Source organism: Paramisgurnus dabryanus, chromosome 12 (genome assembly GCF_030506205.2).
Source record: "Paramisgurnus dabryanus chromosome 12, PD_genome_1.1, whole genome shotgun sequence".
Lineage (NCBI taxonomy): Eukaryota > Metazoa > Chordata > Actinopteri > Cypriniformes > Cobitidae > Paramisgurnus > Paramisgurnus dabryanus.
In genome coordinates this window covers 24,731,397-24,746,681 of record NC_133348.1, presented here as the reverse complement: position 1 = coordinate 24,746,681, position 15,285 = coordinate 24,731,397, and the positions used below count along the sequence as shown (strand labels likewise).

The following is a 15,285-nucleotide window of genomic DNA, read 5'->3' as shown; positions in this document are numbered from 1 at the left end:
GTCTAGAGTGCTTCATACAAACTATGTATAACAACCACGGAGGCATAATTACAGCGCGCAGCCGTCTGTCCATGGTGTCTGCTGTATTTTCCTTCTTTTTGTTTACTTCCGTGGTTCCGTTGGAATTTTGCGCACGTTGATTCTGACCAATCGAGAAGCAGTTTAGGAAATACGTTCAAATACATGTGGCCAATGAGTGATGTGGATCTTATCACATGACAGAATTTTGGTTAGTTTCAACTGGTGCGGATCAGAGCACTCAGTGTGGTGTGAAAAGGAACCAAAACTGCTAAAAAAGTTACAATGTATCATTTTTTGCTTTTGGTCCAGACCAAATTAGCCGGATTACAGAGGTGAAAACACCCTAAGACCTTATTCTCATCTGTAATGCTTTTGGTATTAATTAGGTTCTCCCGTTCTCTCTTTCTCTCATCTCTGCAATGTTGAATGACCCTGTGCCATGTTGCGGTTCTAAGTGTTATGATGTGTTTGACTTTATGCGGGGCTGCATAGACCCATCGGTAGCGCATGGTGACATAAAATTATTAATGCGTCATTTAAAGGAGCGGTAAAACCGTGGTCACACATTCCGTTTTTGTCACACCGCAGACCCACCCTACTCGTCTTTTAACATGAAATAACAGATAGAAGAAATTCCTTATTCGCAGGTAGCACATACTTTATGCAAGTAATTGTAATGCTTGCACTGTCTCAAAAACTTGGTCGCAGTCTGGAGCCCTGGTACCCCCATATTGGCTGGAGCTCCAGGGCACTTGCCCAATCCTGTCTATAGATAATCCGGCCCTGATTATAATGCATTAAGATTACCCTTATAATACATTATAAATGCAGTCTTTGTAAAAAAAGTGTTACTACTTATTTCTACTGCATATTACACTCGTAATCGAAGACTATTGCTTTTGAAGAATGTTGCTTTCAACCATTTGATTTAAGAACTGCAGACAAACAAAAAAATCATTGGCTTTACCTTTAAAGTAACTAACTAACTAACTAACTAACTCTTTCCGGAAAACATAGTAACATTGTCGCACATACATTGACCCATATTGGTTCAACAATATAGTTGATAATGTCACATAGGAGGTGGAATACTAATTAATCTGTTTAAAATGATTTACTTGCAAATTATTGCTAAAAAAATTTACATTTCGATGGAACTTGCAGTGTTATGGCCGTTTACGGTACGCGGCAACCGCAAGTGTTTAGTTATTTTTCAATAGGAGACGTGCGGAAAGCGGCAAAACTGGGGCGGTTACAGAGGTGAAGCGGAGTTGGTCCACACGCCTTGCTCGTGCACTCAAAATTCTGTTTCTTCTCCGGACATGGTACTTCATGACAGGCGCCGTTGAAGATAAACATATTTGCACTAAATACTGCACAAAACGCTTCCAATGCAAGAGAAAAGCTGAAGCCGCGCGGCGATTTTGCCGCTTACTGTGTACCGTGTGAAACGGCCATTAGTTGACTAACAATGCTTTTGGAAAACGCTCCCCAGATTAAGAAAAAGATATATATATATATATATATATATAATTTTGCCCACATTTGTCCCGAACATCACTTGAGGGTTAACCAAACATGAACTTTTTGAAATAAATAGAAAAACTAAGTAGAATAAATGGAATGAATTGAAGTAAGAAACATTCTTCGGCCAAAGAGAAAACTTACAAGAAAACACAGAATTAATTAAATGTGAATATATTTGCTGTTCAGGAGTGTTGTTCTTTGTTGCTAACTAACTGAGAGTTGCATGGTTACAGATTTTCTCATTAAGTACAAGAGGAGACATTGCATGTAATTAGATAAAGGGTAACATTCACAAGTTCAATTAACACCTGTCAACATTAGGCTGACAAATGCTAATTGCTAACAATCTACAACAGACCCTGAAATAAAATTATTACAATACTTTGGCACAATTGCATATGCTTCCAAATATGAAGCTTACATATGTTCACAGGTTTTTAATAAAGTTTATTTAACAGTCAGGGCAGATAATTAATTAGATGTACGGCAATTCACTGTAGTGCTGCTAATTCTACAAACTCTCAACTCATCTTTTGACTTCACGTCTAAGCCCAGTGAAAAACTGACCAGTTGGGTTTTTATCACAGGTGGCCTGGTTTGCTCATCGAGAAAGCATTTATCACCTGCTTTTAGCAACGCATGGCTTGGCAATGAACTGTATGCGTTTCCACGGAAACTTACCTTTGCCATGCCAACCAACTCCAACGCTTGGAACTGTGATCTCGCTCAGAGATTACCCACTTTGCAGTTATCAGAGAGTTCATGAGATAAAAAGTGTGGAGACAAACAGAAGTGGACAGTTTTCAACTAACTGTACACATAATACAGTAATAATCAGAGTTTTGACTGAGGTCAAAATCTGTATTACTAAATATCCATGCAAAAAACAGTTTGTTCCAGTCCTTGATTCTGATTGGTCAATAGCTGTATTGTATTTATAATAAAACACAGCTATGACCGGTTGCCCCAATGATTCTGTGTATCACACCACAGCACCCGAAACATGCAAAACATTTTGTATCTGTTCACAGTCAGTCAGGGACTATTTTTTCTAGCAAAAGGAAAGCTTTTAGTGATTTTACTTTGTGAAAGTTGTGGTAATATAGATATATTTTTGCTTTAGTATTTGTACTGTGTGGTAACTGTTTTATAAAAACAATAAGGTGCTCAAGACAGTGCTGTATCGTTAATAAGTCACAGCTTTATTGATTCCACTTCACATACCCAACGCTTTCTAATGAGAACGCTGTCTTATTTTACAAGATTCTTGTTAATCCATACGACCACATTTGTACTTTTATGTACAATTTGCCTTGGCCCCTGTGATGTTACAGTTGGGGGTGGGGTTTCATTATTGTTTTTTTATGATGATACATTTTTGCATAATTAACTTTGAACAAATTGATACGAATTAACTGACTCGTAAAATATGTAGAAATTGTCCTGAGATCAGGCTGGCTTAACAACCATGACTTATGCCATGATACTGCACAGCCTCTTGTACCTTATTGGTTACATACTGTACAATTAATTCAGACAATTTCATTCTTATGTTTCATTTCTAAAAGTACTCATCTTAACGGTTGGATTAATTTTTACTCTTTGCCATTACTCAACAACATACAATGTTGCATAACAAGCATGTAAACATTTAAAGCCACATTTTGCGAAAAAAAATTTCAGCTGGTGACCTAACAATAGTTAGGTATATAGGTATATATACACTCACCTAAAGGATTATTAGGAACACCATTCTAATACTGTGTTTGACCCGCTTTCGCCTTCTGAACTGCCTTAATTCTATGTGGCATTGATTCAACAAGGTGCTGAAAGCATTCTTTAGAAATGTTGGCCCATATTGATAGGATAGCATCTTGAGGTTGATGGAGATCTGTGGGATGCACATCCAAGGCACAAAGCTCCCATTCCACCACATCCCAAAGATGCTCTATTGGGTTGAGATCGGGTGACTGTGGGGGCCATTTTAGTACAGTGAACTCATTGTCATGTTCAAGAAACCAATTTGAAATGATCCGAGCTTTGTGACATTGTGCATTATCCTGCTGAAAGTAGCCATCAGAGGATGGGTACATGGTGGTCATGGAGGGATGGACATGGTCAGAAACAATGCTCAGGTAGGCTGTGGCATTTAAACGATGCCCAATTGGCACTAAGCGGCTTAAAGTGTGCCAAGAAAACATCCCCCACACCATTACACCACCACCACCAGCCTGCACAGTGGTAACAAGGCATGATGGATCCATGATCTCATTCTGTTTATGCCAAGTTCTGACTCTACCATCTGAATGTCTCAACAGAAATCGAGACTCATCAGACCAGGCAACATTTTTTCAGTCTTCAACTGTCCAATTTTGGTGAACTCGTGCAAATTGTAGCCTCTTTTTCCTATTTGTAGTGGAGATGAGTGGTACCCGGTGGGGTCTTCTGCTGGTGTAGCTCATCCGCCTCAAGGTTGTGCATGTTGTGGCTTCACAAATGCTTTGCTGCATACCTCGGTTTTAACGAGTGGTATTTCAGTCAAAGTTGCTCTTCTATCAGCTTGAATCAGTCGGCCCATTCTCCTCTGACCTCTAGCATCAACAAGGCATTTTCACCCACAGGAATGCCGCATACTGGATGTTTTTCCCTTTTCACACCATTCTTTGTAAACCCTAGAAATGGTTGTGCGTGAAAATCCCAGTAACTCAGCAGATTGTGAAATACTCAGACCGGCCCGTCTGGTACTAACAACCATGCCACGTTCAAAATTGCTTAACTCACCTTTATTTCCCATTTTGACATTCAGTTTGGAGTTCAGAAGATTGTCTTGACCAGGACCACATCCCTAAATGCATTGAAGCAGCTGCAATGTCATTGGTTGATTAGATAATTGGATTAATGAGAAATTGGACAGGTGTTCCAAATAATCCTTTAGGTGAGTGTATATATATATATATATATATATATATATATATATATATATATATATATATATATATATATATATATATATATATATATATATATATATATATATATATATATATATATATATATATATATATATATATACACTTATTATAAATACAATATATAAAAATCCACCTTTTTATATATTTTATGAAATAAAAGTCTGGTCTCATTAAAGAAGACAATGCCTTTCACATATACAGTACATAAAAAAAATTCACCTGGATGCTGATGAGAACTGGGAGAGTGGTTAGAATTGAAGGAAACAGAGTTAGTAAACCTGCTTAATGGTGCTCAAAGTCTCAGTGGAGACCTAAGATATGCCTTTTAACATGATCCAAAGCACTTCAGGCTTTAAGAAAAGACCCAGAGTGTACTTCAGAGCCCTCGCAAGCCCCGATATGAACTTTACAGATTTTTTGAAGGATGCTCTCAGATTCGCTCTCTCCCCCAGAGAAAGACCCTTTGAAGAGTTTACTAGAAAGATTGAGAGAGCAGACCACAATGGGGTACAGTTCTGCAATAATCCCTGACTTTCTTTATAGAATTCAATTTTAATTAAAAAATTACTTTAATAATTTTTTAATGGATGAGCTGGATGAGAGTGTAAAGGCAGCCAACCAGTGCCCAGTGTACAGTATATATGAAACCTCCTTAGAGTGTTGTTTAAGCATCCCAGGATGGACCTCATAAAGTTAATTAAGAAAAAGCTCAGGGGGTGCAGAGCTGTAATCCAGGCCAGGGCTTTTTAATCCTGCTCCTGGAGACTCACTGTCCTGCAGGAAACAGCTCCAACCACAGCCAAACAGCTTATCCAAATTCTTATTAGTTGGATAAGGTGTGTTTGATTAGGGTAAGTGCTTAGCTGGACAGGATTGATATAGGTTGTCTACTTTAACGATGCTAAAATATAAGTATCACTCTGTTTTAATGGTCTGCTTTGACATTCTGTTAACTATAAGGAACATTACATTACATTACATGTTGACTATATAACACGTACATGTCAACATTGTCAAAATGATTTGCATTTAGACAGATCCACAAAAATGATTACAAATGCTGTATTTTGCATGATGTCACTTTTGTTGTGTGTGGAGAACTTGCCATATGTTAAAAAAAAGCATCTTCTCTGATGGTTGTAGTAGTTGTGCCGTTAATCTACACTTGCTGGAAGACCATTAATAAATTCTTGAGCAGCACAAACAATCATGTAGTAGGCAAGTTGCGTTTTTTTGTACACCTGCATGCCTATAGACTGAATAGGAAGCTAGTGTGTTTATAGATTTGCATTTTTGTAGAGCAAAATTGTGTTGTTTTCAAAAAGTTTGTGTTTTTAGTACCCAATGTTTTGGCATGTAAATGAACAGCCAAAATGCATTAAAAGTTTCCCGTTTTTTGTTAAAAACAGTGTCATGTAAACAGCCCCTAAACTAATCCCTTATTCTTCTAAATCTAGCCCCAACGGTCTACTACTAACAAATACTAATGAGAGTTTGTTGACATGTACAGTGGTGGGAAAAAGTGTTGGCCCTCTTCCTGATTTTAATTTTTTTATTTTTTTTACATGTTTGTCACACTTTAATGTTTCAGATCGAACTAATCGAAATATTAATCAATGAAAAGTAAACACAAAATACAAGTTTTAAATGAATGTTTTTATTATGAATGGAAAACAAAATCCAAACACACATGGCCCTGTGTGAAAAAGTGTTTTCCCCCTAAACCTGATAACTGGTTGGGCCACCCTTAGAAGCAACAACTGCAATCAATGTTTGCGATAACTTGCAATGAGTTTGTTACAGCGCTGTGGAGGAATTATGGCCCCTCAACTTTGCAGAATTGTTGTAAATCAGTCACATTGGAGGGTTTTCGAGCATGAACTGCCTTTTAAAAGTCATGCCACAACATCTCAATAGGATTCAGATCAGGACTTTGACAAGGCCACTCCAAAGTCTTCATTTTGTTTTTCCTTAGCCATTCAGAGGTGGACTTGCTAGTGTGTTTTGGATCATTGTCCTGCTGCAGAACCCAAGTTCGCTTCAGCTTAAGGTCACAAAACAAATGGCCGGACACTGACCTTCAGGATTTTTTGCTAGACAGCAGAATTCATGGTTCCATTTATCACAGGAAGTCATCCAGGTCTAGCAGCAAAACAACCCCAGACCATCACACTACCACCACCATATTTTACTGTTGGTATGATGGTCTTTTTCTGAAATGCTGTGTTAATTTTAAGCCAGACATAATGGCACACACACCTTCTAAAAAGTTCAACTTTTGTCTCGTCAGTCCAGTAGAGTATTTTCCCAAAATCCTTGGGGATCTTCAAGAGGTTTTCTGGCAAAACTGAGATGGGCCTTTATGTTCTTTTTGCTCAGCAGGAGTTTTCGTCTTGGAACTCTTTCTGTAGTTCTTTGGATGTTGTTGTGGGGTCTTTTGTGAACTCTTGGATAAGTCATCGGTGCGCTCTTGGGGTAATTTTGGTTGGCCGGCCACTACTGGGAAGGTTCACCATTGGTTCACTACTGTTCTGTGTTTTCGCCATTTGTGGATAATGACTGTCTCTGTTTGAGTCCCAAAGATTACGAAATAGCTTTATAATTTTTGCAGACTGATAGATCTCAATTATTTTTTTCTAATTTGTTCCTGAATTTCTTTGGATCTTAACATGATGTGTAGCTTTTGAGAATCTTTTGGGTGTGGCTAGAGAAACTTAACTCAGGTGTGATAATCTTTGATGACACAAGTAAACAAACTTGTGTTTGATAAGTGTGATAAACAAGTAAAAAATCAAAAAGGGGGGCAACACTTTTTCACACCACTGTAGGTGCAGCGTTAAATTCTTTCACAATAAAGTTCACAATTTTTGTATGCTCTATTTTATATTTGTCTTCCTTAAATTTGTTGTGCACTGAAACCTTGCACATTGAGTCTGATGTGTATTAATTAATTAAAGTTTCAAAAGCAATGTGTAAACAGGATTGGCGCAACATGAGGTTGTATTTATTTTTAACATGCAAAAATATTGGACGAGAATTTTGGACTCAGTTTGCAAACTTCATTACTTACAGTATAGTCAACAGAATGTCTAATGGGACCATCAAAATAAAGTGTGACCTAAGATGGTTTTGGTGACTTTAATTCGAAAAGGTGGAAAGTAATATATTAGGAAAGAGTAGGCATTTCCTAATGTTTAATTGGCACTGTATGTATAACCTTAAACTGTGTACACTGTTATACCCGTACACTTTGCATTTGCACAGTAGCATTCAAGAAGTTGCTTTGTTTATCCAAATATGTACTGGACATATTCAACAGGAACGCCTTCTAATGAGCCTACTGCCCAGAAATGTTGCCATGGAGATGAAGGAGGACTTCCTAAAGCCACCAGAAAGAATCTTCCACAAGATATACATACAACGGCATGACAATGTCAGGTACAGACAGAGAGTTTCAACATTACTTGATTCAATCTAGCCATTCTTGTTCAAACCCCACACTTATTACAGCGCTACATTACAGTAATAGTTTTCCTAGACCAAGCAGACAGTGTCAATTCTATTGCACTCAAATCTGACTCTGAATAGAGAATCAATGAGTCAATAAGAGTCAACAACTCTCCACTCACACGCAGCTATGCGAGCTCCTGAATCTGGCTCCCAACCAAAACGTGCGCAGCGCCCACAGCGCAAGTGATATCAGCTCAAGAGCTGCTCAATTAACCCGCACTACCCACACATGCAGAGAGACACAGAGTGAGAGTTATTGCACAATTTGTACAATAACACGTACACACACATACACGTATAAACCGTTCAAAAGAGCCATTTGTGAAAGATGATGCAAGCAGATACCTAAGCCATGAAAAGCCGAGCTTAATCGGGGCCCTTCGCTAAGCTGTGAAGTAAAAAGCGCCTATGACTTTATTAGCATTCACATTCATCTTAATGACAACAGTTGGCTTCTCCAGCCTGATCTTACAGAAGTTTGTAGGTAATTTACGAGGTGGCTAATTTGTATAAATTTGCACAAAGTAAATTATATCAAAATGTAGGATTATTTGAATAATACAATATTAGGGTGCTTTCACACATGTTTGTGCGCACCGTGGTGCGGCCATGGAGCGCACCAAATTACATTGTATAATTTTTCAATTCGGTCCGCGTTGACATATGTTGTTTTTACCATACTCTAAACGCCGCACTGTACACCATGTGACAACGGTCAGCGCTGTCATTGGTCTCTGACAGCTCTTACCATCTCATGACCACCCCCATGTTCTCACAACAGCCAAGCCCACAAAGGAATCCCAGTGGCTCAAACATGTGGAGAACTTCCTGTATTTGGTTTGGCCCGAGGTCGAGCAGTGTTCACACCACAGATGAGTCGCACCAGAGTTCGGCGACAGCCGCTCCGAGACCGCCTGTTTAGAGCGGTCTCGGATCGGCCGTTTAGTGCCCACCAGAGTGCGGCTGTTGTGTTCACACTGACGCAAAAGAACTGTCATGGACCGACACGTCATTTGGGCCGACCTAAACAGTGTATGTGTGAAAGCACCCTTAAACCCCCACCCCTAAACCCAACAGCATTGTAATGAAAGGAGATTGTAAAAAGTATGAATGAATTTGTACAAAATCATCTGAATTAGCCACCTTGTAAAATAGTTACCATTTGATTCATTATGTAGTCCTTCATTTAGTCTTCCTTGCATAGCTTAGCGTGGTTCTCAAACTTTTAGGCGTGTAGGGTAAGGTGCTTCGTGCCCCCCCCCAAAGAAAGTTCATGACATAAAACAATCTTAAACTTAGGCTGCGTCTGAAAGTTCTGAGGCAGCATTCCAAGGCAGGAAGGCATCAAGGCAAGCCGAATCCAATGTTTGGTTTACTTCCTGTCTCCTAAGATACCTTCATGTTCTGTCACACAATTCTATGCGTTGGCGTGCAGGGGTAATGTGATTGGTCAAGCCGCTGGAGAACAATTTTAGGGTACATAAAGTTATATTTTCACTTTTTACACGTTTTGATTTTATTTCTAGCAAGAATTTTTTTTGTAGTTTTCAAATATGGAATTAGTTGTCACAAAGGCGCTATCCGTTTATATTTCAAACAGAATTCCACAATGCTGTCTATGATGCCTGTCCACATGCATTTCTCTGGGCTGCCTTCATGCCTCCGAAGTCATTGCCTCATGAGGCAGCAAGGCAACAAGTCAGCTGCCGTAGCTTTCGGACGCATCCTTAGAATTTTACCTTATCAAAACATATTACATGATACATGTTGGTTAGTAGCCTTATTTATTTATGAAGAATTTTTAATAAATTAATGTATTTCATAAAATATCATTAAACTGGGGCTCCTGGCACCATCTCATACCCCCCTCAGTTTGTGAACCACTTAACTCATTATGTTTTTGATAAATTACACTTCTTTGGCTCATCACTATGCCCTTAGAAAGAACAATCAGGGTTAGTGTGGAAGGTCTGATAGGAATCCCCATAACCCGATGCCCTCTTCTTTTCAGCATCTTGTTTGCAGACATTGTTGGATTTACCAGTCTGGCCTCACAATGCACCGCTCAGGAGCTGGTTAAACTGCTGAACGAGCTCTTCGGAAAATTTGATGAGCTTGCTACAGTAAGTAATCCCTTTGAGTGTGTGAGAAAGGGAGAGAGTGGGGTGCGTTAGAAAGCTTGTGTCAGGGAGCATATGTGGTAATGTATATGATTGTTCACAGTCTGGCAGCAGTATGCTAATCAGCATTACAACAATCATGATCTGCATTAGTGAGCTGATGATCAGAGAACACCTCTGTGCTCTACAGGAGGCACTTGACTTAGAAAAAATGGTATCCATGGACATCTGACACGAGCAAAAGCTTCTGAATGAAACTAATTTAACATGCATTTGCATAAATTCTATTTTTCTGTGGCTTGCAAGATTGGAATTTTTGGTGCCAGATTATAAAACAAACCAAAGCTGGGATTAGACTTCTTGAAAAACAGTTGTATAACAGCACACACTGGTTTTGGTGCTTTTACAGAAAAAGCTACTGCCCTTAAAAAGACTGTTTTTGGTCTTGCCAAGATATCGAAGTATGGTTACTACAGTGTGTTTTTAGCATATTGCTATGTGGTTGCTATGGTGATCTAAATGTTTTAGCAGATTGCAACAGTATTTGTTGCTAATGTGTTCTAAGTGTTTTAGCACATTGCTGTGTGGTTGCTATGGTGATCAAAGTGTTTTAACAGATTGCAACAGTATTTGTTGCTAATGTGTTCTAAGTGTTTGTAGCACTTTGCTATGTGGTTGCTATGGTGATATAACTGTTTTAAAAGATTGCAACAGTATTTGTTGCTTTTTTAACTGAAATGTGAGAACCTTGATGACGTATAGAGTCAACAAGTTCCGGAAGACGCAGCCGAAATCCTGGCCAGGAAGAATGGCATACATGTTCACCCTAGCTAAGGTGTTTTAAGTGTTTTAGGACATTGATGTGTGGTTCCTACGGTGATCTAAGTGTTTTAACAGATTGCAAGAGTATGTGGTTGCTAAGGTGTTCTGAGTGTTTGTAGCACTTTGCTATGGGGTTGATGCAGTTATTTAAGTGTTTTAGCAAATTGCAACTGTATGTGGTTGCTAAGGTGTTCTGAGTGTTTTATCACATTGCTGTGTGGTTGTTAGTGATAGTAAGTGTTTTAGAAGATTGTAACGTTATAGTTGCTAGGCATTTTGAGTGTTTTAAGTACATTGCTACAGTATATGGTTGCTAATGTGTTCTTTACGAACACTGTTTTGTGGTTGTTTAAGCGTTTTAAGTTTTTTTCTCACATTGTTGTGTGGTTGCTAAGCTACTTTAACATTTTACCAAAAAGTTAAATATATAGCGCAAATTAATACAAAATAAAAATCATTTTGTTGCACTATTTCACTGTTTCACTGTCTAATAATTTAACATGACATAATTTCTGAGTGTGTGTGTCTTGTATGTGTCTGGGTGTTTATGTAGGTCAGTAAACTTGTTAAAAGCATGTGACTTGAGGCTGAGCTCTAATTGGCTTGTTTCAGATCCGCCTATGGGCACATCACTGTGTGCCCCAAACCCTCCCACTTTTGTTGTTAGCAAATCGATATTGTTTTTTATGTTTTTGACCTCATGTGATTGGATCGTTCTCTGAGTCCCATAACCATGTTGCAGATTGCCATGTAACTGCTAAATACTGTCAGGATTTTGAGACTCAAGACACAAACCCAAATGCAGACGTTAGACGACAAAGGAATTTATTAAACAACAGGGTAAAACAGGGAAAACAAAACCCACGAGGGGGCAAAACAAGACAAGGGAAACACGACACTAAAGTTCACAAAACTAACAATAAACTTTTCCAAAACATTAACAGTGTTTCCCACAGATCTGAAATTTACTTGTGGTGGTAGCTGGTGAAAAGGGCAATCATTATTATCCACCGACAAAAAATGGTCTACTATACATGTAACAAAGAACTAATAATGTGTGACACAACACAATACTTTGATTTATAAAACATTCATATTAATTTCACATTATAGTTCATTTATCTAACCACCCCAAACTTTTTTTGCCATAAACAAAGCTGACACTGTTTGTCAAAGCACCACGAAAACACTTTATGTTTTTGCACTGATATATGAAGCAATTTGATGACCCCTTTTATCAAACTCAATTATATACTATGTATACTATAGCCTATATAGACAGTGCAGGTCTATAGATTATAAATGTGACTGATATTATAATGTTAATAACTTCTATAAGATAGGCACTTTTACTGCTTCTGCTTTCTATTTCTCTTTTGCCGATTAAAAAAAGCTTAATCCACTCATTATTTCAGATTTAAAAGTCTACTTGCTGTCCCGATGACAGACTTTACATTACAGCTTTGCGTTTTTTATATCCTGAGTCAGCTAGAGCTTTGCTCATTCAGTATTAGCACTGCTTTTTGCTACAATCTCTGTGCAAACTGTTTAGATTTTAGTAAAGATATTGTCTATTAATAGTAAGATTATAAAAAAATGGGATAAAGAAAATGAAGCGGCGCGTGGTCGTGACAAGAGCCAGTTGCTATCGCCATAGAAACCGGAGGCACGCTAAAACAGCACTCGAGCTTTAGCGCGGTAGCGCTCACGGCCGTTCTCCGATCGACTCGGGTTTTACACACAATATTAATCAGACTTGGGACCCGAAGTAATGAACTAGGACCGACCCGGACCCATCTGACCATTTAAAATATAAACCCGGAACTGTACGGGTCCCGCGTCCTCAGTGAAGAAAGACCTCTAATGGTAAAACTCTGCTCAAGTTCAGAAACATGAAAGGATACAATGTGGCACTGAGGTTGCTTCGCGTCGCACCCAAATTCATTGAGAAACAGAGAGCACGTGAACGGACACTCAACCGGAGAGACACAACGTGCTTGCACGCAAAATGAAGCCAACTTAGATGCTATTAACACATATGCACATAAGCATATGCGACCATTTTGGTCGCAGTGTGTTCCCTGGCTGCTCCGTATGTGCTGCTGCAGTTGATCCAGTTTGCCGCGCTGGATGATGAGTTTATGACGCGTGCATCATCTTCACGGTCACCCGACCCCCACCTCTCTCTCGCGCTCTCTCTCTCTCGCGCTCTCTCTCTCGCGCGCGCTCTCTCTCTCTCTCTCCAAAACACGGGTCATCCAGTCGAGTTCAGAAAATACGGAAATTCGTAAAGTGATTTTTTTTTACCTGGGCGGGTCGCAATTTACCTGGGCGCAGCGCCCAAGTAGAGCCTATGTATGGGAAACACTGATTAAACAGACGAAGACTAAGAATTCACTAAACACTCACAAGCAAACCAACAGGATAAGCGACAAGACGAACGTGCACAGAACAGCCATGCTAAACTAGATCTAAATACAAACAAGGATCTGGCAGGATTCTGACAGTACGCCCCCCTCAAAAGGCGGCTACTAGACGCCCTCAAGGGGGAACACTAAACACGGTACATGACAGATTGACAAACCGACAAGTCCCAAGAAAACACTACAATTAACAACAAAGGTAAACAAGCAAAAATAACAAATGGGTTGGGGTGGGACAATAGAAACAATAAACACGGGAGGGGGGGCAACAAAGTTCATAGGGGGTAGTCCATCCAGGAAATTTGAGTCCTTGAATGTCCGGTTAAAATCTGAATGAGTCCGGGTGAAAATAGTGGAAGGCTTTGGAAAGGCATGACAGGATGGGGCAAAATTCCGACTGGGTTTGCGCTGGCTGCGCACACGGCTGAGGTCGCGCTGGCGGCTGCGTCGACGGCTCTGGGCGCGCTGGCGGCTGCGCCGGCTGAGGCAGGGGCTGCGCCGGGGGCTGCGCCGGCTAAGGTGGCTGGGCTGGCAGAGCAGGAAGCTGTGACTGGATGGGTGGTGGAGACGCCACCACTTCTTTCCTCCTCTTCTTCTTCCCGTTCCTTAGTGCGGAAGGTGCAGGGGAGAAAACAGGAGTAGGCGTGGATGAGGCAGATGTGAGAGAGGCCCCCAGAGTCGGAGAGGCGGGAATCGAACTCACCAGTCTTATTGACCCCTAGGGACCGATGGCTGTGGACCGACTGCCGACTCCTCATCCCGGGGTCGTTGCTGTAGGTCGAGGCGGTCCACCATCTCCCAAAACAGCATAGAAATGAGGCTCGCACCTTCCGAGACAGGAGGAGGGTTATCGAGGCCGGCCAGGAGGTATCGGTTAACCATCCGATCCGAAAAGCAAGCCCTTCTGTCCAGGACCTTCCGGGCATAGATCCGCAGATCAAGTCCCTTTTGCGGTGGAAAGGACCCAAACCCAGAACGTGACTCGGCGGTAAGGGCATTCCACCAAATAGGATCCTCGGTCATAGTCCGCTGGGTTCTGTTTAGGCACGTTCGTTCTGTCAGGATTTTTGAGACACAAGACACGAACCCAAATGCAGACGTTATACGATAAAGGAATTTAATAAACAACAGGGAAAACAAAACCCATGAGGGGGCAAAACACGACACTAAACTGACACTAAACTTAACAAAACTAACAATAAACTTTTCAAAACATAAAACAGGCAATGACTAAGACTTCACTAAATACTCACAGGAACCAACAGGATAAGCGACAAGACGAACGTGCCCAGAACAGCAAACACAAGGACAATAAATAGGGACAAAGTAAATTACATACAGCTGGAAATCATTACGAGTAAGGGATCAGGGAAAAAGAGACGAGACCCGGGAAATGCGTGGTTAGAATAAACCAATACTAAAACTACGCATTAGAGGTCTACACGAAAGACCCGAGACCCGAAGACCCGGGACCCGACCCGGGACCCGTACGGGTTCGGGTCTATATTTTAAATGATCAGCCGGGTCCGGGTCGGGTCTCAATCTATTACTTCGGGTCCCGGGTCTGTTTAACATTGTGGGTAATACCCGAGGTCAATCGGACTCGGAGAACACACACTCACATTTAAATAAAATATTTCAAAATCAGCAACAAAAACTTAGATGAACTGTCGCATACATTTTTTCTATGACGCTAAAATTGCGTTAAAAAGTTTATATTTGGTTGCTCCAACCAGGCAGCTAACGCGCATGTGCTCTTTTAATGTGTCTCTGGCTACCAGTCAGGAGCTTCTGCAGTGAGACGCAATGACTTTACCTTTGACTATTGGCTCTTTTATTTAGAAGGCGGGACCTATTCCGCCGTACCGCGCATTTTGCACTGACTTCTCT

The 15,285-nt window shown here is 40.3% G+C and overlaps 1 protein-coding gene across 2 annotated transcripts in view; it reads left to right on the top strand.

Moving 5' to 3' along the window:
• Positions 1–15,285, top strand: part of adcy1a (adenylate cyclase 1a) — a 68,207-nt gene that overhangs the window by 15,754 nt on the left and 37,168 nt on the right. For both annotated transcript variants that reach the window (XM_065257298.2, XM_065257299.2), the window contains exons 3-4: positions 7,840–7,958; positions 10,042–10,153. In XM_065257298.2, the coding sequence (XP_065113370.1) occupies positions 7,840–7,958; positions 10,042–10,153 (231 nt within the window). The remainder of the gene's footprint in view (positions 1–7,839; positions 7,959–10,041; positions 10,154–15,285) is intronic.